Source organism: Lepus europaeus, chromosome 17, assembly GCF_033115175.1.
Source record: "Lepus europaeus isolate LE1 chromosome 17, mLepTim1.pri, whole genome shotgun sequence".
NCBI classification, from domain to species: domain Eukaryota; kingdom Metazoa; phylum Chordata; class Mammalia; order Lagomorpha; family Leporidae; genus Lepus; species Lepus europaeus.
Window position 1 is genome coordinate 82,087,529 of NC_084843.1, and position 24,249 is coordinate 82,111,777.

A 24,249-nucleotide genomic window follows, 5' to 3' on the forward strand; every position below is an offset into this window, starting at 1 on the left:
GTTTGTAATAATTGGTTAAAAGGAATTGTAAAACTCAATTCATTTAGCACCTAGGAATTTAGAACTTTTGACATTTCAGATATAATTTACTGACCAAAAGGAGTAATGATTTTTCCTGTGTGAATTTTCAGGGGTTTATATACAATGAGGTCCTTTTTAAAAGGAAAAGGCTAAAAAGTTCATGCATGCTTTCCACCTTATCTCTATTTTCTGGATCAAGCAACTGACCCAGTGGTAAAAGAGCCGCGAGTGATAAATAATGTAGTACAGTCCTATCTGAATATATTTTCTTATTCATTTTGTCTGTAGTTTATACCCCAATTAAAACAACATTCTTTCTATAGGCAAGTAATACATTTCTCTAAAATATTCTATAGTTCAGATTTCAGTTCAGACTATCTTCTCTCTCCTCAAATCAGTTCTCTTACAGTAGATCTCATTACATTGTTTTCCTCGCCTCAGTGACATTCTTTCAACTCACTATTGTAATAATGCAAGTACATATATATTAGTTAAAATAAAGGATAATAAATATATATGGATCCATGCTAAATGAGACAATACAAAGCGAAAAACAAGCAAAATCACACTATAGTATCTATCCCAAGCCACCTTGGGAAGGCCCTGGTGTAGCTCACTCACGTAAACTGATGTTCTGAGACACTGCTAATATCTTGTACGCCATCATAATTAAAAGCTGTTAAAAATGTTTCTGTGTTTATTTCTGCTTGTTCAACAGTTACTGCAACTGTGACCATTAATCCTGAACATGATGTTATAGTTGTATGTTTATTTAAGCCACAGGCTCTAACCTGTTTCCTATTATTACTCATTCATTGAGAAAGACATTCAGGGGTTTTGATTTTTCTTTTCTCTTGACTGGTTGGGGATTTACAGGTGCCATTTAATTATCTCTGCGTCAGTGCGAAAGGACTCTTCAGCCAACCAGAGCACTTTATTTAGACACCTAGCTGATGAGCTTGGCGGCTGGCAGGTGAACACTACTCCTGTAAGACTGTCTTCCCACAGGGAAGGGAGGCACCTGACCCTCCCTCAGCCCAGCACATCTCATCCCGCCACCCCCTGCATCCGGGGCAACATGAAATCCCACATGCAAGCAGAACAGGGTACAGCGTAGAAACTAACTCAAAGCTACTTTTGGGACAAACACCAGATCTCATTTGTCAATTATTTCATAGTGCAGTATTCTCCGAGAACAGAGGCTTTGCACTGAAACCTTTGTTTTCTTGTATCAAGCTAAAGTAACGTCAGAAAGAACATGAAAAATAGACACGTCTTCCCTGAAAGAGGCACTGCAGCTGGCGCTGGAATTAAGGCTGAATACGCAGTGCTGGCTGTGGTGCAGTGGCACCCTAACCAGCAGCCTCGCTGTTTGTCCTGTACGCCTGTTTATGAAGGTGCGTTTCTATCTCCTCCCTGAAGACCAGCATTCCCAGGTGGGAGTGAGAGGCCTCGTTCATGGCTTTGGACTGGATGCACATGCGGTACTGCTCGGGCGTCAGCTCATCGGCACAGCGTTTTTCGTGCCAGAGGTGGAAGAGACCAGGCACTGGAGTCCGAACAACGATTAGGTCCCCGTGTAAGTATTTTCGGTAAAGATGAACATCTTCTCCACCCCAGCCTTTTACTTCCATGTCAAATCCACCTGCAGGATCAAAATTGACACGGTAAGCAACTGCCTGACACCCACAGCACCTGCAGGCCTCATAAAAACGGGCGTTCTTCTGGTGAGACAGCACTGCACGGCGCCGAGTCACTGACGTGGAGGACGGACGTCCCTGTTTGCCGTCCAGCCGCCAGGTGCCAGGAGGACCCCAGCAGCTCCAGGCCGTCAGCGTGAGATCAAAAGTCTGAGAACACTTTGGAAATGTGAAAAGATCTACAGAAAACTGTAGAAAGTCAAATAGAGGAGGATATGTAAACCATCTATAATCTCAGGTTCTTGTTCTATTCTTTGAGATGTGTGTGTGTGTGTGTGTGTTTTCTGGTTTCCAGAAAACTTTCCAAGGGGGAAACAAACAAGGACCAAGCTGGAGCTAAAAATGTGAGAATGGGGGAACAGATGATTTAAAGAACAGAATAAATGAAAACTACTGAAGCAGTTTACCAGAAAGACAAAGGGCTCAGTGGGTTAGGCCGCCTGCCACATCAGCATCCCATATCAGAGCCTGGTTCAAGTCCCGCGGCTCCTCCTCCAACCCAGCTCCCTGCTCATGTGCCTGGGAAAGTAGGGAAAGTTGGCTCAAGTGCTTGGGCCCCTGGCTTCAGCCTGGCCCAGCCAGCTGCAGTAGCTATTTGGGGAGCTGACTAGCTGATGGAAGATCTCTCTGTGTTACTCTGCCTTTCAAATATATAATTTTTTTTTAATTGAAGGAAAACAAAGCCTAGGTCTGAACAATCAGAAATGCCCATTTCTAGAGGTTAATCAGAGGCAGAGAAAGGTAAGTCAGTAAGACTGACAAGTGACCCCAGACAAGGAAGAAAATTCTGGAGAAGGTACCATCACCAAGTGCAGAAAGTGTCTTGTAGTTGTCGTGTGTGCTACTAAGAACTTAAAAAGAACCAATGGCCTGGCAGCAAAAACGTTACTTATAATCCTACCTAGAACGACTCTGATGGAGAGATGGGGCAGAAGGCTAACTACAGTGGGGTGACACATGACATGGAGATAAAACAGATTACTTTCAAACTATGCTCAAGGTGAACAACGATCTAAAGGAGCACCGAGGGGCCAACACTGTAGCAAAAGCTGCTGCCTGTGATGGCAGCATCCACTGTGAGTGCCAGTTCAAGTCCCCACTGCTCCACTTCCGATCCAGCCCCCTGCTAGTGCACCTGGTAATGTCAGCAGGAAGTTAGAAGTGAGCCTATGTGTGTGAGAGAGGGGCCTAAGGAAGACAAAGCACCTGTGGAGAGGCATGACGCCGCCCCCAGCAGCCTGGGGAGCACACCTGAGAAGCAACACTGTGTTTCACACTACAGAGTCCTGCCCATAGCCCCAGTAACTTTACAGGCGGTGCCAGCCTCCCCCTCAGCGCCAAGTGGGCTACCCAGTCTGACAACAGTGGGTAATAAAACCCTGGGAGGAATTTCACCCCTGCACACCCAGCAGACCTTTATGTCCAGGAGAAGAGGGTGGCAAGGAGGAGAGCTGGCGGGAAGAACTGGACCCCATTCCCTTCCAGCCCCAGTCTGCACACAGGCTGCATGCCGTCTCTCCTGAGATGCCCACCGGCTCCATCAGTGTGCTTCTCTCAGCTCAGCCCCTCGGCTCTTTGCTGAGATGCCCACCTGGCCCGCCAGGTGTATCCTCTCCATAAACCATGTAACCTTGCTTACCCCATCAGATTCCCCTCCTGACAGGTGCCCTACCCCGTTACACTCTGCTACCTTGCTTACCACTGCTCTCTGTCTCATGCCTGAACTCTTTCTGGAGCTCCTGAAGGCAGGAACCTCTACCTCAGCCACCTCCACTAGGAAGACGGCAGCAGAAAGATGGCCCAAGCGCTTGGGCGTCTGCCACTCACACGGGAGACCAGGCTTCTGGCTTTGGCCTGGCCCAGCCTGGCTGTTGCAGCCATCTGGAGAGGGAATCAGTGGATGAAGTGTCATCCCTCTCTTCGTAACTCTGCTGTCCATGTAAATAAATACATCTTTTTTTTTTTTTTCAGGAGGCATGGAGAACACAAACCATTTATAATTTTTAGCAGAGCTAGAAAACAGATTCTTTTAAAAACTGACAAAAAAAGATGATTCTTGGCTGGCGCCGTGGCTTAACAGGCTAATCCTCCACCTTGCGGCGCCAGCACACCGGGTTCTAGTCCCGGTTGGGGCGCCGGATTCTGTCCCGGTTGCCCCTCTTCCAGGCCAGCTCTCTGCTATGGCCCGGGAAGGCAGTGGAGGATGGCTCAAGTCCTTGGGCCCTGCACCTGCATGGGAGACCAGGAGAAGCACCTGGCTCCTGGCTTCGGATCAGCACGATGAGCCGGCCGCAGCGGCCATTGGAGGGTGAACCAACGGCAAAAAGGAAGACCTTTGTCTCTCTCTCTCACTATCCACTCTGCCTGTCAAAAAAAAAAAAAAAAAAAAAAAAAAAAGATGATTCTTTAATTAGAAGCAAGGTTTCCAACCTGTATCTGTGAAACAATTCTACCCCATTTAATTTCACATTCACAAGGTAGACGGTAATCCTGAAATCTCTGGAAGTGTTATTTTGAACGATCACAGCTTTACCAAATGCCCTGTTACACTCTGTTTTTCTTCCCTGTAGATACAGAAAAGCTCTTCAAACACCAGACACGCTGTGTTGACACTTCAACAAGGGGCTCTGGGCTTTCTAGTCTCCATCCCAACAAATCAAAAGCTGAACACACTGAAAAATCAACAAATCCTCTCACTCAGTGAAGTGAGGTCACAGGGCAAACTCCTGCCCCCAACACTGGAGAGCCAGACAGGCAAGAAAACAACAATAACAAAAATAGTAACGACCTCCTGTAGCAGACTGGCCAGGAGCCACACTCCGGTAGGAAAGCCTGGGCTGTAACTGAGGAACTGCTAGAGTCTCAAGTATAGATAAGAAGAGAGTTCAATAGCGGAGGGAGGGGGACCTGTCATCAGGACCCCACTCCTTTGCAAGTTTTATCTATAGGAGCTCTACTGGGTTCTCATACTGAGTATCAGAGACAAATCCTCTAAAATGCTTTGGGGACTGGGAGGTGGAGGGGTGGGGCGTGGGCAGAGAACCGGATGGACAACCATTTTGAAAAATATCAGAGCAATCTACCGAGGGTCAGGGCCTAACCTGCAGGGGTTTTATCAGTAGCCTCTGTCTTGGAGGAGAGGGGAGAACAGAGAAGCCGCGTTAGGTTCACAGTCCAGGGGCACAGGCTCACTCCCCACCTCACCACCACATCCCCAGTGGGTACTACTGCTGTTCCTTCTGCCCAGCAAATCAAGTCCAGCTTCAACAAAAAAGATTACAAGGCATACTAACATGTCAAAACAAACAAAAAAACCAGTGTGCAGAGACAGAACACACACTTGGTCCAGATTCAGGTTTGGTAGGTAGGCTGCAGTTACCAGGCTAGGAATCTACAGCTGTGACTAACACGCTAAGGGTACTAATAGATAAGCAGAGAGCAGTCAAGATGGGTGATGTAAGCAGAGAAGCACGTGCTATCAGAAGTAAATAAATGCTAGAGATAAAAAAATACTGAAGCTAAAAAGAATGCTTTTGATGTGCTCCTTAGTAGCGATGAGGGGTAAAACATTCATTAAAACAGTAGCCACATCAGAAAACAAACAAGCAAGGAGAGACAAAAATGAAATCTCTAGAGGTATGGGAAAGTAAGTATCCAGAACTGTCACAATTTATTACCGAAAATGTCAAGTTTTCAAAAGAAATTTTGACACAGGCAAAGAAACAGGAAGATGTGATCAGAAAAAAGACAGGAAGCAGGCACCGCAAAATGCCTGACAGGGCTCCGATTTTTTTTAACAAAGATTCCAAAGCAGCCATTCTGAATATGCTCAAAAATTAAAATAAATTATGCTTATATGTATCCATCAACATACATATAATGAATATAAGAAAGAGAAAATAAGGACCAGAAAAATATTTCTAGAAATAATTACTGAAACTTCCCTAATATGATGAAAAATAGTAATGTACATATTCCAAGAAGCCCAACAAACTCCAGTAACTCAATTAAAAGTGGCCAAAGGATCTGAGTAGACATCTCACTCAAGAGATGGTCAATAATTACATGAAAAGATGCTCAATATTACTAGACATCACAAAAATGAAAATCAAACCACAGTGACATTCCATATCACCTCCACTATAATGACAGAAAATAATAAGTACTAATGAGGACGTGGAGAAATCAGCTCTCTCATACACTGATGACAGGAAGAGAGAATGATGCAGGCACTCAGGAAAACACTGTAGAATTCTGTGAAAGGTTAAACAATCTTTCACGTGGCCCAGGGATTCTATACTTGGGGATATAGCCAAGAGAATTCAAAAGCTATATCTACAGAAAAACGTATACACAAATATTCATAATAGGAGCAAAATTTAAGAGCCAAAAAGTAGAACCAACATAAACGCATATCAACGGACAGATAAACAAAATATGGTATACAATGACACTGTTCAGCTGTAAAATAATTAAGTGCCTTACACTATATGGACAAATCTTGAAAACATATGCCAAGTGAAAGAAGCCAGTTATAAATGACCACAGATTGTATAATCTCATTTATATTAAATGCCCAGAAGGGGCAAGAAGAAGTAGATTAGGAAATGAGGAAGGGGGTTAGCGGGACATGGAGAGTGACTGTTAATGGGTATGAGGTTTCCTTTTAGGGTGATGACAATATTCTAAATTTGATTGTGGTGAAAGCTGGACAACTCAGTATCTGTACATTTCAAAGTGATAAATTTAATAATATGTGAATTATACCTCAATCAAGTTGTTATATAAAAATAAGGCACTATAAGCATTGAAAAATATATAAAATGTGTTTTTTGAGGGACAATGAACGCTGATTTTTTTATTAAGCAAGAAATCTGAAAAAAGGGCATTAGTTTCATTTAATAATCTTTTAACTGTCATTTCATGATTTTCCAATATCTATGTGTTACAATGGTAAGACAGAGATTTCTAAAACGAATGACTGAGTATAATAATGAATGTACTGTGGGTCTAGGAGGCACCTAAATGTATTCTGTGACTTCTGCTATGCTGCGGAGAGGCAGCCGGGAGACACAGGATCAGGCTTCAGCTGCTTTATTAAACCATCTTCTGACACTCGATGTTTAGCTGGGGAAGACTGAAGCTGGTGTGGGGAAAAGCATTAGACTGGACGATGGGTCACCTCTGGGCCTAGAGCAACGGACAACGAAGCCAGCCCCACCTCCAACAGTTCCATCAGAGCTAGAAAGAGCAGCTTTTTTCCATTTGTCTTAAAAACTGGGATTTTGCATAGTAATGCAAGGAAAATCGAGGATGCTTCATCTCTAAAAAGAAAAGACAAGAAGCCCCCTTAGACTAAATCTGAGAGAAACAGAAAAAGAGAGAGCTTTAGTGACAGTGCTTCTAACAATTGCTGCAAATGTGGGCAAAGAGTCAAAAAGGGTGAGGAACCGGTAAAAATTATGCTTTTATCTTCTGCCCTTAATGAGTTGCACTATGAGAATTAACAGTAAAACTAGTACTCAAACAGTACTTTATACTTTGTGTGTCTGTGTGGTACACCCACTGTTGAAATCTTTACTTTGTACAGAATTGAACTTCTGTATATAAAGCTAATTAAACATGAATCTTAATGAAGAATGGGAGAGAGAGTAGGAGGTGGGACGAGAGTCGGGGTGGGAGGACAGGTATGGAGGTAAGAACCACTATAATCCAAAAGTTGTACCTATGAAATTTATATTTATTAAATAAAACCTTTATAGAAAAAAGAAAATGCTGTGAGAGCTAGAGTAAATACAAAGTCCTATCTTTAAATGTCAGATATACTTACCAATGGTCAGGAAATCTGATCGATACTGACAAGTCATTCCAAAGCCAAAATCTCGCCAAAAGCCAGAATCCTTTTTATGAACCTTAAGTTAAAAAAAAAAATCAGTTTATTCCCTTAAGAATTAGAAGTTTTAAACAATAAAGAAACAAAAATATTTTCCAAAATATTTTTTTCCCATCATTCAAGGGGGATCACATGCATTTATATTATAAAACCTCGAAAAATAAAAAAATTATAGTGGTTCGCACCAACTTTTTGCCACTTCCAATCTAACTGAATTCAAGCCCTGTACAAGGGGCACGCTGAGGTTACTAGTGGTCAGTGTGGTGCCCACCTTCAAGGGGTTTCCTTTCTGAGAGGGCAGCAGTCACACGAAACACCTGTCAACTCATCAACTCTTCCCTGAGTGCCCGCTCAGCATCCGTCCCGTCTCGCCTGGTGGGTGTGCTGCTTTGGTAATCCCTGGACCCAGGCAGCCCAGGAGCCCAGAAGCTACGGCTTCATAGTAGCCAAGACTACCCTACCAGTGAGACAGCCTCTCCCCACTATAGTAGGAACTGGTTCACTATCAGGATCCGATAAAATTCAGGCCAATAAGTAAAAAGGGGGAGGTTGTTGGAAACTTTGGAAAACAAAGTCCCCTGGTTCTTCTGAGACAGCTGCTAGAAAAGACACTTGTGGGGCCAGTGCTGCGGTGCAGTGGATAAAGCTGCCACCTGCAGTGCCGGTTCCAGTCCCGGCTGCTCCACTTCCGATCCAGCTCTCTGCTGTGGCCTGGGAAAGCACTAGAAGATGGCCCAAGTCCTTGGGCCCCTGCACCCACGTGGGAGACCCGGAAGAAGCTCCTGGCTCCTGGCTTTGGATCGGTGCAGCTCTGGCTGTTGCAGCCAATTAGGGAATGAACCAGCAGATGGAAGACCTCTCTCTCTCTTTCTCTGTCTCTCCTCTCTCTGTGTAACTCTGACTTTCAAATAAATAAATAAATCTTGTAAAAGAAAACACACTTGTTCTTTCTGGATGGCTGAGAGCAGGGCCCAGCAAACTACAGCCTAGGACTAGGTGTGCTCTGCTGTCTGCTTTCCTAAGTAATCTTCATAAATCACAGCGCACTCACGTATCTGTAAATTGTGCTGAGAGCTGTGATGCTACAGCAGCCCAGTCGGCGCAGCAGGCCTGCACGGCTTGCACAGCCTAACACATTTCTTATCTGGTTTTACACAGAGCAGTTGGCTGACCCCTGGTGCAGGACGTAGACGTGACATTTGGAACTCCTGCAGCCCTTTTCTACTGCGAGGGAAACCAGCTTTAAAGGGAAGCTGTCGGGGCAGGTGTGCAGGCATCGTCGGTTAAGCTGCTGCCTGGGAGGCCCACATCCTACACTGCAGGGCCAGTCCGAGTCCTGGCTGCTCTGCTTCCAATCTGGCTTCCTGCTAACGCATCCTGAGAGACAGCAGATGATGGCTCAGGTGCCTGGTCCCCAGCCACTCAGGCAAGACCCGGATGCACTTCTGGGCCCCTGCCTTTGGTCTGACCCAGCCCTGATATTGTGGGTCTCTGGAGAATAAATCAGTAGATGGAAAATTTCTCTCTTTCTCTTTCTACCTGGCCTTTAAAGGAGATGAAAACAAATAAGCATTTTTTTTTAAATAAAATAAAGCTGTCACCTGAGTCCAGGTAGAGAAATAAAAAATCAGGGCTTTGATGCCCTCAGAATCACTTCTACTTAGAAGCTGAAGCCCGATAAACCTCCTTTATTTTATTCATACCTTTCCACACGTTTAATCTGCTAGATACAGCTCTAGTAACTGGGATCCGGCAGTGCACACAGGTGACAAAGGCCTTGGCCCATAGAGCCTTCCTTTTGGTGAGAAAATAGCAGATAAGTAAACCTACTTACTAGGGGGTGACACATACTGGGAAGAAAGTCACAGCACAGAGAGAGCACACAGGGGACGATCTAACCCGGGCAGAATAGCACAGAGCTGCCCTGGGGTGTGACAGGGGCCTGGACGACACGAGGGAGTGAGCTGTGCACACTCAGGGAAGCCGATCACTCCAGGTCACGAGGGCAGCATGTGCAGTGACCCCGAGGCAGGAGTATGCCTGGAGTGTCTGACAAACAGGAGACTGATGGTGTAAGGCCTGGGGTTAAGGAAGGGCTGCTCGTGTTTCCTAAAGATAAGCTACAGGATTACAGCATTTCTGTGTGCTTAGGGGAATGACAGGAGGCAAAATGAGGACAGGAGGCGGGAGGATGACTAAGGGAGTCCTTGTGAAGTTGCAAGGGACGAGCTCCAGTTCCCTGCCAAAGGCTGCCCTGCCTTCAGGCAGCTCTTCCATGGGGGTGGGAGAGGCTGGGGCAGCAAGGCTGGTGGAGCTCAGGAGAGCAGCAGCAGAAAAGAGAACTTGCCGCTGCTTCTCCTTTCCCAGTGAATGAGGAAGCAAGACACGTGGAGGGGGAGGGGCAGCGAGGGGCTGCGGGGTGCAGGAGGGGCGTGCAGGACACTAGGGCAGCCCAGGAACCGCAGGCCTGGGGTCACAGAGGCAAAGCCATGCCATGTATGGAGCAGGGCTGTGTGTGGGCCACTGCTCTGGCCTTCAGTAACAGTCACCCTGAACCAGGCTGAAGTTCCATGAGAGAACGCTGGGAGGCGCAAAGAACAGAGCAGGTAGGCACGCGCCAACGGGACTGTGGAAGAGCCTGGCTATCGAGTCCGAGTTGGGCAGGGAGAAACGCGAGAGGGAGGAGCGACGCCTCACCTAGACTGCTGTTCTGAGATAGCTCCCTTGCAGACACCAAGCTGGAGTTGAAGCTGACAGATGAGGAGTGGGCCAAGTGAAAAGATGTGCTTGGGAAAGAGTTCCAGCAAACCGGAAGTTTGGGCCAACGCCTGCAGGTCTGAGAGCGTCCTTGAAGGATGGTGACTCAGTCAGAGAGGGTGAGGTGCCCCCGGTGCAGGCCAGGGCTCGGCAAGCCTGTCTTGTAAGAGGCCAGCAGAACACAGTCCCTGTCACAGCTCCCCACCTCTGCCACTGCAGAAGGAAGCTGTCACTGCCAGTATCTAACCCACGGGAGCAAGCTGTGTCCCAGTACACTGTCTCCATGGACACTGAAATTTGAACTTCCTCTAATTTTCATATGCCATGAAACGATGAAAAAAATTTTTTTTTTTACCATTAACACTATAAACACCATTAACTCATGGGCCACATGAGGTGGAGAAGCAGCCTAGAAGGGGCTACTGGGCTTTGTAGACAACACTGGGTGCCTGGTCTTGTGGCCGGTGCTTCATCCTCATGACAATGAGAAGCCTCCAAAGAGCCGGAGCAGGAGTAACGTGGTGTTTTTAGAGGCTCACTCTGGCTGGAGTATCAAGAATAGAGAAGGCAGGTGGGGAGTCCAGGTAAGAGGCAGCATCTTATAGCAAGGATGGGGAGCTGGAGGTGTGGACGGCTGTAGTGTGTACAGAAAGGAAAGTGAATGGACGTGAAAACGATTCAGCACACAGGACTGACTGAAGTCGGCGAGCGACGGACTGGCAGGGGCGGGGACCAAGGACTGATGGTGCCAGCCGCAGTCCTGATCGCGGCCCGAGATGGTTTCCACAGCCAGGGGGAGGGTCAGCCGGAACAGTAGCACCACGGAGCTGGATCAGGGCTCAGGGCGTCTGAGCAGTCTGTGGGGCAGCCAAGAGAAACTCCCGTGGACGGCAGGAACACGGAGATCTCTAGGGGAGACACGTTTTGAGAGCAGTGGGGAAGGCTGGGAAGCACTGGCACAGAGTGGCAGAATCCACTGGAAAGCACAGAGTGACCCCGCGGCCCTGAGGGCTGGGCTCAGCCAGGAGCTGACGGATGGAGTACGCACTTTCTTTTCTTGTTGTTTCCCATGGAGGCATTTCTTCCCTTTCTAGGACTTCTGTGGGTTCTGATCACTGCTACAGCTTAGAGCCTTGGGTAACACTAGGCACTCAGGAGCTTTCAACACATATTTGCTTGGGTGAGCATTTGGCACAGCAGTTAAGATGCCACTCACGGTGCTGGAATCCCTTACCAAGCTGCCCGGGTTCAAGTCCTGGTTCCACTGGAGTCCAGCTCCTCACTAATGCTCACCCTGAGAAGCAGGCGACGATGGCTCCCGAGCCTCTGATGCCCATGGCGAGACCCGGATTGAGTTCCAGATCCAGGTTTTTTAAAATTATTTTTGACAGGCAGAGTGGACAGTGAGAGAGAGACAGAGAGAAAGGTCTTCCTTTTGCCGTTGGTTCACCCTCCAATGGCCGCCGCGGTAGGTGCGCTGCGGCCGGCGCACCGCGCTGATCCGATGGCAGGAGCCAGGTGCTTCTCCTGGTCTCCCATGGGGTGCAGGGCCCAAGCACTTGGGCCATCCTCCACTGCACTCCCGGGCCACAGCAGAGAGCTGGCCTGGAAGAGGGGCAACCGGGACAGGATCGGTGCCCCGACCGGGACTAGAACCCGGTGTGCCGGCGCCGCAAGGCGGAGGATTAGCCTAGTGAGCCGCGGCGCCGGCCCAGATCCAGGTTTTGACCTTGCCCAGCTCTGGCTGTTGCAGGGATTCAGGGAGTGAATGGGCAGATGAAAGACAGATCTCTTATTTGTCTGTCTCTGTCTCTCAAGTCAGAAGAACTAAAAGTAGTTATTGAATAAATAAATACACATATGGGATATAATTTTAGTGGCAGATCCACATCTACACTCTAATATTCTTTACTAATTTTACTTTTTTTTATTTGAGGGGGGGAGGGAGTGAGGGAGGGGGAGAGAGAGAGAGGGAGGGAGGGAGAGGGAGGGAAGGAGAGGGAGGGAAGGAGAGGAAGGGAAGGAGAGGGAGGGAAGGAGAGAGGGAGAGGGAGAGGGAGAGGGAGAGAGAGGGAGGGAGGCGGGGAGAAAGAGAGAGAAAAAGCACCATCAGAGATGGAGAAGTCAGCTCGTATCTGCTGGTTCACTCTCCAAATGCCCAAATGGCCAGGGCGCCAAAACTGGGAGCTCAACCCAGATCTCTGATGTGGGTGGCAGGGAACCAATGACTTGAGCCTACCCGCTGCCTCCCGGGTCTGCGTCACCAGGAAGCTGGAGATTAGGAGCAGAGCCAGGACGTGAGCCCAGGTGCGCCGAGGTGGGATGCAGGTGTCTTAATCACTAGGCCACACACCTACCCCTAGACTCTCATATCCTTGTCTTTTAGTCAAAATGCAATCATGGTACAAAGTATTAAAGCAAAATATTCACTTTGACATTTCTACCTAATGCTAATTTTGATTTTAATAAAGATTTTGCAGCAATTTCAGTAAAAATTCTTCGAATATTATCAAACTATGAGAAAGGAATCCTTGGTTTCGTTTGATTTTTAAAGTAACACTTTTCACTGAGGGGAGCGGAAGGAAACTCAATTCACTCGTGGTCCCAATTCACCCGCTGGTATTTTCTTGCGTTGCCTTGCCTGTCCTCCTAAGCACATCCCGAGCTTATCCACACACAGCCTGCAAGTGCAGCCCTGGGCCCCTCCCCTCGGACGCCTGATACCCTGGCTCCAGCTGTGGTCCGAATCTCCCCTCTCTCAGCCCCTCCCTTTTCCTCAGGCCCTGTACTTCGGTCGCCAGCAAGCTCTGTGAGCTCCACCTCCGAACCATAGTCAGCCTTCCTCCTAATTACCACCCTGGCCACCTCCTGTCTACGTGGACCGCCTCCTGCTGTGGCCGCACGCAGTCTGCCCTTCTCTGTGAAGAATTCTATACACCGAGTGCAGCATTCAAGCCCCTCCTTCCACGATGGGACTCAGCTCTGTGTGCAACACCCACCACTGTGCCCCTGCACCCCAGTGCCTCACAAGCCGAGGAACTGTTCCGTCTGCCTGCGGCCGCCTTCCCCTAGCCACTGCCAGCTGATGTCTTCTTGCCGCCTGCACGGCTCCTCCAGCAGCCCCATCCCAGGAAGGCCTTTCTGGCCAAACGCAGCACCAAAACCACATACTTCACTCTTCACAACTCAGCCTTACCTTCGGGTTTTACTGTCTCTTCCTGCCGGAATAAAAGTCTTTGTGATCAGTTAACTATGTCCGTTCCAGGTGCCAGGGCTCCAGTTCTGAATGGTGCCTGGTACAGAATGGACTCTTGACATGGGGGTCCATTCAATAGAGGCAGCCTGTGTGGCAGACTGGGGCCACGCTGCCCAGGCTCTGGGCCCCCCTGGGGCAGGCACCCAATGGCAGCACAACTGTTCTCATCTGTCAAAGGGGCCAGTGATAGCACCTACCTCAGAGGTTCTTATGAGGAAAGGACTTAACATGAAGAGCACCCTGCATACAGTAAAGGGCACATCAAATACTAGCTAGCATCATCGTGACACTATCATCTGAAACACATCTCTAGGACATTCCCTCTATATTTACATTGCTGTGTTCTTCACTCTCACATTTCCCTCTTGATACGTAACAGTCACCTAAGCAACCCAGAGCTGATTTAAAGTAGACAGGGGGATATGCAGAGATTATATGTAAAAACATCATGTTATCTGAGGAACCTGCGTATCCCTGAGGATAACGATGGAGAAACTACGACGTGGGAGCCAAGTGTGCTATGACTACTGGGGGTCACTAGTTTGGGCCCTTAGCTGAGAGTGCTAGGTAGAACACTGTGTGCCATATACATACCTTCCAACTTCGAAATCCCAAATTGCTGCTCGCTTCCTTTTTATCATGTGTTTCAACAACAACTATTTAAACAAAAGTTTTACATTTGTTTTTTTGTTCACTACCATTTTATTACCAGGGCTTCCTCTCTTAATGTGTTTTCAGGTCTCATTATGTCAGACGAAAAAGTCTGGGAGAGAAGCACACTTTGAGCCCCCGACTGTCCAAAAACGTCTATTTTGCCTTCAAACAGTAGGTCAACTAAAGATTCTAGAGTCAAAGTTGTTTTTCTTCAGAATTTCCATGGTTTCCTTTACTGTTTTCTGGCACCAATATTATAAAGAAAGTGAATCCCATCCTGACTCTCATTCCTTTGTGGATAAGTGAGTTTTGCTGCTTTGATGTCTCTGCAAGCTATTGGGCTGTGCCCTCACAGCTGTTCTCAAATGCCAGAGGACTTGCATTTCCCTAGTTATGCAAAGTCTTCTTCAGTTTCCTCCCCCTCTATTCTCTTTTGTCCCCTTTCTGGACTAGTATTAAACAATTTGTGAGTTTTGGATTGGTTCTCCACGTCCCAGTTTTTCTCTCACGTTCTCTCTTGCTCTTTGTCTTGTTCTGTTGGCCTACCTTCTAGTTTACAAATCTGTTTCAGCTGTGACCAATCTAGTATTCAGTCATTTACTGATTTTTCTATTTTCAGTTTCCAAGTTCTGATTCCTTTTCAGTAGCAGATCTCATTTTACGCGATTAATACACATTTTTAGTCTCCCTAAAGATGTATTTTTTTAAAGTTGTTTTCTATTGATATTCATATTCTTATGTGTTAACTCTTCTGTTAAAATTTGGTGCTTCTCTTTCATGGTGCTTTCATTGAAAATGTTTGATTATTCTTGTTAGCTGCTATTCATTTTTGTTTCAAAAATCACTGTTCAAACACCCATGGCTGTCAGCTATCATCACAGGGGCTATCTCCACTAACAGCAGATAAGGGCAAAGCATGGTCTCCGGGAGAATGTGCCCACAGCAGCTCATCTTTGGGGTCCAGGCTCCCTGTACACCCTGACCTGTCCCTCCAGCTCCAGGGACCACACAGACTGCTTTACTTACTGGTCAATTCCTGTGAGGCACACCCCAGAGAAGCACTCACACTCCATGTCCCCTTCACTCCCTGTCTGCTGTGAGCTCAGAGGAGGCAAGGCAGCCCCATGTTCATGCATTATTCTCCTGAACAAATTGTGGACTCTTCCGTCTAGCAATCCTATACCAAATGTTGTTATCTTACAGACATTTCTCAAGACTTATGGCTGCCAATGGCTTCTCTCCTTTTCCAAAATTGATGTGCCTACTTATTTTTAATAAAATCATGGAGCCATGTGTTAGATGATTCTGTCATTGTGTGAACACCAGAGAGTGACACAAATCTATGTGGTGCAGGTCAATCCCTTGGCGTGGCCTCAAGGGATGCAGTGAACAGTGTGTATGAGGCTGCTGCCGGCACAACATGGCATACTGCTCTACAGTAAGCTTGTACGGGAGGAAACACTCCAGTGGTTAAAAAGTATACTAGGACAAAGAGCTGAAGCAGTCACATAGTTGATTATCATCAAGGATTATGTACTGCACGCAACCGCACACGCTACACTCCTACACAATCAGCAGAACAGAAGTGCAGGCCTGTCTACACGTGCGCCATCACAGACAAGTGAGTACCCTGTGGCACGACAATGTCAGGACGGCCACCTCACCAGCTGACAGGAATTTTCCAGCTCCATTGTCATCCCAGGAGATCACTGACCAAAACATTTATGCAACACATGACTGTAACTCACTTTTACAAAGGATTTGGGGGGTTGGATCAGGCAGATGTGGGTGCTCAATCTGCCATTAAAAAATTATTTATTTACTTGAAAGGAGACTGACAGAGAAAGAGACGGATATCTTCTATCTACTGGTTCATTCCCCAAATGCCAGAAACATCCAGGGCGGAGCCAGGCTGCAGTCAGGAGCCCAGAACTCCACGGGACTCCCACATGGGTGGCAGGCATCAGTGCTGCCTCCCAGGATGCACCAGCAGAAAGCTAAGTCGGAAGCGGAGTGGCCAGGTGCGGAATGTGGGTGTCCCAAGCTCTGGCTTAACCACAGCACACGCCCCCAGTTTGTCATTCTGATCATATTTTATCTAAATTCATAAATAACACCAGCCTCCAGCTAAGATGGAGGTGAATGACTGTGCTTTGCCAGGCACTGGTATCAGGATAATGGCATTTTGCAATATATTAAGTAGATCATATGATCATATGGCATGAATATTATCAGTTCTTTGAAAATTTGGGAAAACTTACCAATTACACATTTTATCAATGTACTTAGGATAATTTTTGATAACTGCTCTATTTTTTTATCTTTTTTTTTTTTTTGACAGGCAGAGTGGACAGTTAGAGAGACAGAGAGAAAGGTCTTCCTTTTCTGTTGGTTCATCCCCCAGTGGCTGCTGCGGCTGGCGTGCTGTAGCTGGCGCACTGCACTGATCCAAAGCCAGGAGCCAGGTGCTTCTCCTGGTCTCCCATGCGGGTGCAGGGCCCAAGCACTTGGGCCATCCTCCACTGCACTCCCTGGCCACAGCAGAGAGCTGGCCTGGAAGAGGAGCAACCGGGACAGAATCCGCCGCCCTGACCGGGACTAGAACCTGGTGTGCCAGCGCCACAGGCGGAGGATTAGCCTATTGAGCTGCGGCACCAGCCTATTTTTTGATCTTTTAAAAACATTTTTACTTATTTAATTGAAAGGCAGAGTGGGGGCGGGGGGGGGCAGGGGAATCAAATCAATCTTCCATCTGCCGGTCTATACCGCAAATGACGAAACAGCTGGGACTGATCCAGACCAAAGCCAGGAGCCTGCCACTCCACGTCTCTCACGTGGGTGGCAAGGCCCAGGTATTTGGGTCATTCGCCGCCACTTTCCGAGGCCCATTAGCAGGGAGCTGGACTGGAGGCAGAGAAGCCGAGACTCAAACCTGTGCTTGGATAAAGCACCTCAAGCAGCTGAAGCTGTTGTGCCAGAATGCCAGTCCTTCTAACTTCTCAAATGGCTCTTAGCTTCTTCAGAACTTCCTTTTCTTTTTATTTCTAAAATACTAATATGAACTTAACTTGTGCTTATATTTCATAAATTCTTAAGTCTTTTATTCAATCTCTTAAAACTTCACCATGTATGGGGCTGGTGCTGTGGTGCAGCAGGTTAAAGCTCTGGCCTGAAGTGCTGGCATCCCATGTAGGCACTGGTTCGAGTCCCAGCTGCTCCTCTTCTGATCTAGTTCTCTGCTGTGGCCTGGGAAAGCAATGGAAGACGGCCCAAGTCCTTGGGGCCTTGTACCTGTGTAGGAGACCTGGAAGAAGCTCCTGGCTCCTGGCTTTGGATCGGCATAGCTCCAGCCATTGCAGCCATCTGGGGAGTGAACCAGTGGATGGAAGACCTCTCTGTCTCTACCTCTCTCTGTAACTCTTTCAAATAAAATAAAATAAATCTTAAAAAAAAACCTCACCATCTAAAACTGCTTTCTCTCAATGCGTTCATATTCTCCCAATGTTAATATTTTCCTTTGTACCCTGAATCTGCCCATTTCATGATAATTTTTTGCATATAAATAATAAGGCCCTATATTTGTCAATCTATTTTTGTTTTACTAAGCTCTGCCTTCATCTTTTACTTTCCTCCTGCTCTCCCTGGAGTTCTCTTTTCGTTTGTTTTTTAACATTTTAAATTGCTTTCTTAGTTTATTTGTTTCCACTTTTTCTTTTTTAATTGTTTATTTATTTAGAAGGCAGAAAGACAGAGATCTTCCATCTGCAGGCTCACTCCTCAGATACCCATAATGGCTAGGGCTGGGCCAGGCTGAAGCCAGGAGCACATCTCAAGCTGGGTCTACCAATGTGGGTGGCAGGGGCTCATCTACTGAGCCATCACTGCTCCCTTCAAGAGAGTGCATTAGCAAGAAGCTGGATTTGGAAGCGGAGTGGGACTTGAACTTGGGCACACAGATAAGAGATGTGGGCATCCCAAGTGACATCTTAACCCCTTCACCAAACTTTCTGTTAATGCTAACAATAAAAGATTATGTTAAATGTAAACTTGTTAACACAGCCTGGAATAAAAAACACATCTGTGGAAAAACTGGTGAAATTCTATTAAAATCTGTAGTGTAGCTAACTTACTGCTGTTTATGTCTCAGTTCTGACAAATACACCATGGTTATGTAAGTGGCTGGCATCGGGGGAACCGAACAAAGCATGAGAATTCCCTGTGCTAGCTCCACAGCTTTCCATAAACCTAAATTATTCCAAAGTATTAAATTAAAAAATCTTTAAAAAGGTTATGTAACTATAGCTTTGGCAGTAACTGTAAGTTTTGAAACATGGCATTCCCATTCCCTGACTTTCCATGTAATTTTCCATAAGTATATATTACCCATTCTTAGTTATTTAACAGAGTAGTTTTAATTTCTAGTTAGTAGGGTGTTCAAATTAAATTTTTAGTATCACTATGGCCGGCGCCGTGGCTCAACAGGCTAATCCTCCGCCTTGCGGCGCCGGCACACCGGGTTCTAGTCCCGGTCGGGGCACCGATCCTGTCCCGGTTGCCCCTCTTCCAGGCCAGCTCTCTGCTGTGGCCAGGGAGTGTAGTGGAGGATGGCCCAAGTGTTTGGGCTCTGCACCCCATGGCAGACCAGGAGAAGCACCTGGCTCCTGCCATCAGAACAGTGTGGTGCGCCGGCCGCAGCGCGCTACCGCGGCGGCCATTGGAGGGTGAACCAACGGCAAAAGGAAGACCTTTATCTCTGTCTCTCTCTCACTGTCCACTCTGCCTGTCAAAAATAAAAAAAAATTTTTAGTATCACTAAAAGTAAGCTGTACAGAAATGACTGTACAAATCCACCTTCTAGAACATGAGGTTCTTTTTTTCCTCATACTACTGACATCTAATTCTGAAGCAATAAATGTGAAAGCATTTTATTAAGAGATGTGGGTATTGGAAATGTGTTTGTAATAACTAAAGTTTTTCTACCTGTACAACAAAAGAAGTCTAGGAAAGGTCTTTGGGATCTTTCATGACTGACAATATAAAGGTCACCAGCCAGGGCGTAGCAGGTTAAGCTTCCGCCTGCAGTGCCAGCATCCCATATGGGGGCACTGGTTCTGATCCAGCTCTCTGGTAATGCACCTAGGAAAACAGTGAAAGATGGCCCAAGTGCTTGGGCCCCCGCAGCCACAGGGGAGACCTGGAAGAAGCTCCTGGCTCCTGGCTTCAGACTGGCCCAGCTCTGGCTGTTGTAGCCATATGGTGAGTGAACCAGCAGATGGAAAATTTTTCTTTCTCCATGTCTCTCCCCATCTCTGTCTGTAACTCTGCCTCTCAAATAAATAATAAATCAATCTTAAAAAAAAAGTCTCACCAGCTGCTGCTCCACGGGTGGTGGCACATCTTGGTTGGCATAGACGATGGCAGGATTGTAAAGACTGAACACCACAGGGTAAAATACCTTCTTACCTATAAATTAAAAATATTTGTTTGTGTCATACAAATTAGTTAAAAAATGAAGGACTGATTTCGAATACAATATCTAGTAAGACCTTACTGAAGTCTTTACCACATATTATGATTTTTATCAATAGTATTTTGTTGATATTCAAGCTATGGGATGTTGTATCAATTTCATGAACATGGTGATGACTTTAAAACATATCAGGTCAAACCACAAAACTAAAATTTGGTAAGAGAACAGAAAAAACACACTACAGAATAATTCACACGTTTACTCCCTTTGACTTTGGGGAGACAGGCAAAGGTTTCTCGTAGTTGTCCATTAGATGAGCTGTTTATTATTTTCCAGCTAATTGGCAGTAATAATTGTAGATTAACTTCTGGCAATCACCAAGAAACTTAAATTTCTGTTAAACTCACCCTTCAAAATGAATCATTAGAAATAGTAAATCCAAGGAATACTGTACAATGAATAGATATTTAGAGAATAACTATAATACAGAATTGCAGACTGATCTGAATAAAAGCTGGGACAGAAGGGTTAAAAACATGTAACGTGGGGAGCGGCAAGATGGCAGAATAGGCAGGGAGCACACTATTAGTCTGGGGGAGAGACAGTTTAATATAAGTGGAGATACTGCAGGGTCAAGGAAGAGTAGGGGATGAAACAGCAGAGGAAACTCTTTCAGAACTAGTGATTCACAGTGGACCTGCGTGGAGAGCGTGGGAGCCCAAGTTCGGGACACCAGCGGCAGACTCAACACACCAGCGCTGGAACGCGAGGTGAGCCGAACCTCAATAGCCCGAGACACCAGCGGGCAAGCGGAAAGAGGAGGCTAGAGGGAACGAGGCTTGAAACTCTGTGGGGAAAAATTCACCAGGCTAACTAGAAGAGAGAGAGGAAAAAAATAAAAAAAGTGACCGATACGGACACAAGTTTCTCTCTCTCCGCTCACCTCTCAAAAGCGAGCAAGACAGATCAGGCACCATTTTGGACATACGTCATAAGCAGGGCGACCTCAGGTCTGCACCGGCCCTGAGCCTAGCAGAAAAACCTGACTCTGGGGGGAGGGGTGAAATAACAGGAGATTAGCATCTAACTTGGCAACCCAGTGGGAGACTGCAGGAGAATTGGAGCCCACACTGAGGGCAGCAGAGATTCCCTGTGTGGTCCTTGGGAAAGATCTTCCGATCTCTGGCTCCTGTGGGTAGATCATTTGCCTGCTAACTACCTCCAATTACGTTCAGCTGTGCGGAATTACTTCCCTTTTAAATCAAAAAAAGAAAGAGAGATTTACCACACCTAACCTGGGAGTGTCATCTTTGACACACCCTCAACCCTGAGGAACCAAACACAGCTCTCAGTCCACACTCATCTCAAGCCTCTAAGGCTCCACTGAAAGCAGACAGTCCACTTAATATAGAGCCATCATGTAACAAGAAAAAACACCACAGTGAAGAAACCAAATATCTCCAACATGCCAAACAACAAACGCAAAAACCAAGCTAACAAGAACAAGGAAGACACTATGACGCCCCCAAATGAGAAAGACACCCCAATTCAAGATTATGAAGATGATGAGATTGAAGAAATGCAAGAAGTGGATCTCAAAAAATTGATAAGAACATTAAGAAGTTCTCAAAAACAAATTCTTGAACTACAGAAATCCTTAATGGACAAGATAGAAAATCTCTCTCGTGAAAATGAAATATTAAGGAGGAATCAAAATGAAATGAAACAACTAGTGGAACAAGAAACAGTGATAGTGACGAGAAATCATAATGAAATGAAGAATTCAATAGATCAAATGACAAACACATTAGAGAGCCTTAAAAACAGAATGGGCGAAGCAGAAGAGAGAATATCAGACTTAGAAGACAGAGAACAGGAAAGGAAACAGGCAAACCAAAGAAAAGAAGAAGAAATTAGAAATCTAAAAAATATTGTCGGGAATCTACAGGATACTATTAAAAAACCCAACATTCGGGTTCTAGGAGTTCCTGAAGGCATGGAGAGGAAGAAAGGATTAGAAGGCATTTTCAGTGAGATACTAGCAGAAAATTTCCCAGGTTTGGAGAAGGACAGATACATCTTAGTACAGGAAGCTTATAGAACCCCTAATAAACATGACCAAAAGAGATCCTCACCACGACATGTTGTAATCAAACTCACCACAGTGAAACATAAAGAAAAGATCCTAAAAGGTGCAAGAGAGAAACGTCAGATCACTCTTAGAGGATCTCCAATTAGACTCACAGCAGACTTCTCATCAGAAACCCTACAAGCTAGAAGGGAAGGGCGAGACATAGCCCAGGTACTAAGAGAGAAAAACTGCCAGCCCAGAATACTATATCCTGCAAAGCTCTCATTTGTGAATGAAGGTGAAATTAAGACTTTTCATAGCAAACAGAAACTGAAAGAATTTGTTGCCACTCATCCTGCCCTGCAAAAGATGCTTAAAGATGTGTTACACACAGAAACACAGAAACATGGTCACCAATAGGAAAGAAGGTAAAGGAAGGAAACCTCACAGCAAAAGATCACAGGAAGCTCAATTTCTCTTTGACATAGAATTAAACTCTGATGCTCTGTTAAATCAATGTGTTAAAGTAATCTATTATGTTCTCTTGATGTCTGTTAAATTCTAATTGTTCAAAAACAGCTGAATTTTTATTAAGAGCTATGGGTTATTTAAATATGTGCTTATTTTCAAAGATCTGAATAATCACCTTGTAACAATGATCAAATTTGGTCTATGTTATGTCATGATTTTAAGGAATCTTATTTCAACCAGATATTCTGGATTTTGAGCCTTCTTGGCATTCTTGACAGGCATTCAAAAAATCAAAGTTTCAAACAATCTGGTCTCTAAAATTTCCAGTAAATCCTGGACTTTGGTTTTTCCAGTTTGGGCCCAACTGAAAAAATCGAAGGACCTATGTCTCTCATCCTATAGAGACACCAACTAATCAGTCTATTTGGATTATATTAGAAGTACTGTCAAGATGTGATGTGGTACCAGACTTTAAGTTTCTATAATGGAAAATGCTATTAATACAAATGTTTGAGAATTAAAAAGTCTAATGATCTTGTGTTACTAGACATGATAGTTATCTTAATGAGAAAGCCCCAGAGGCCTAAAGGGCTAAATACTTGTAAAATCCTACAGGTGCTTTCAAAAATACTGTGAAGTAAGCAAGTGCCTCTTGTTGGTTGATGAGTTTATAATTTTAAACATGGCAACTTAAAGTCTTTTGTCATCCATAGTTATATATGATGTGCTGCTCATAAAACTAAAGCGTTGTTGGTTCTGTGTTTAGCTGTCCTCCTATAGGTTCCTATGGACTTTTTCCAGCCACTTTTATTGTATTCAGTACTTTGGGATGGCTCTGTAAACAGATGAAGCCAATAATGTATTAACAGTACCAACTGAGAGAAAGTATGGTTAACTGAGGTTACTAAAAACAAAAAGCAATTCAAATCAATTGGCAATCTACAAAAAGAGTTAAAGATTTTAAAAGCTATTATTAAAATTGCTATATTGGTCTATTATGCTATCTTATATGTGTGTACATATTGTATGTCCACATGGGGAAATTTTATTAAGAGTTTTATTTTAAATGGCTTATAGATAAGATTGTCCATAAATTTAAGCTGCTAAAATTAATCAAAGATACATTTTAATTTGTGTGACCTGAATCTGTGTATCATATGTTTTAAACGTGTTGGTAGAAAGAAACTAAAAACATTTTATATGGTTGTGCTTAAGTTTACTGGCTAAACAAACTACACCATGTTAGATATTTAAGAGGTGTTTTCAAATATATGATTCTTAAAATTTATAGAAGGCATTGGACCTTCTGGTAAATGTTTTCTTAAGTTGTTATCTAATGGTTGAAATGGTTTGCTAAGTATTCATGTAATATTGCTATTGTCAGCAAGCGATCTAGGACTTGCTCCCTCATTTCTCTATTCTAAGCCCAACTTGTTCTTTCATTTCTCTATTCTCTTCAAGGTAGGAAACTAATTCTATTATAAAGGAATCTGTAGGATGCACAATTTAATCTTTAGACCTTATAAAAGAGATGGCTAACATTTTTCTGTAATAGCATAGCCAAAATAAGAACTTAAATAATAATCTCATAGCTAGATTCACTTCGCCATCAGCAAAGTATACAGTAAGTAGAAAAAACCTCCCTTTCAGACCAAAGGGAAAGAAAGTTTTAAAGTGAGAATATAATTTTCCTCATGGGCATTGTCTCCCTTAGAAAAACTACTACAGAACATGCCTGTGACTATAGACTTGTAGTTCAGGCCACTGAAGATTAGAGATGGGACTTGGGCACTCCCCTTGACTTGCATCCTCTGGTCTGCTTTAACAAAAACCAGGAGGAAGAGAAAGCTAGGCATCAGAAATATAAAGATAGGTGGCAGCCTATTAATAGCTGTTCTGTACAGTGATCTGCCCTCAAGGAGACCCAACAGGCCAGTCCACTGCAGTGGCTTTCAA

The 24,249-nt window shown here is 45.2% G+C and overlaps 1 protein-coding gene across 1 annotated transcript in view; it reads right to left on the reverse strand.

The window, feature by feature from the left end:
• Positions 1–206: 206 nt before the first annotated feature.
• CSGALNACT2 (chondroitin sulfate N-acetylgalactosaminyltransferase 2) overlaps positions 207–24,249 on the reverse strand; it is a 54,272-nt gene continuing 30,229 nt past the window's right edge. The window contains exons 6-8 of the mRNA XM_062214265.1: positions 19,650–19,744; positions 7,552–7,633; positions 207–1,666 (exon numbers count right to left, since the gene is read on the reverse strand). Of these exons, the coding sequence (XP_062070249.1) occupies positions 1,374–1,666; positions 7,552–7,633; positions 19,650–19,744 (470 nt within the window). The 3' untranslated portion in view covers positions 207–1,373. The remainder of the gene's footprint in view (positions 1,667–7,551; positions 7,634–19,649; positions 19,745–24,249) is intronic.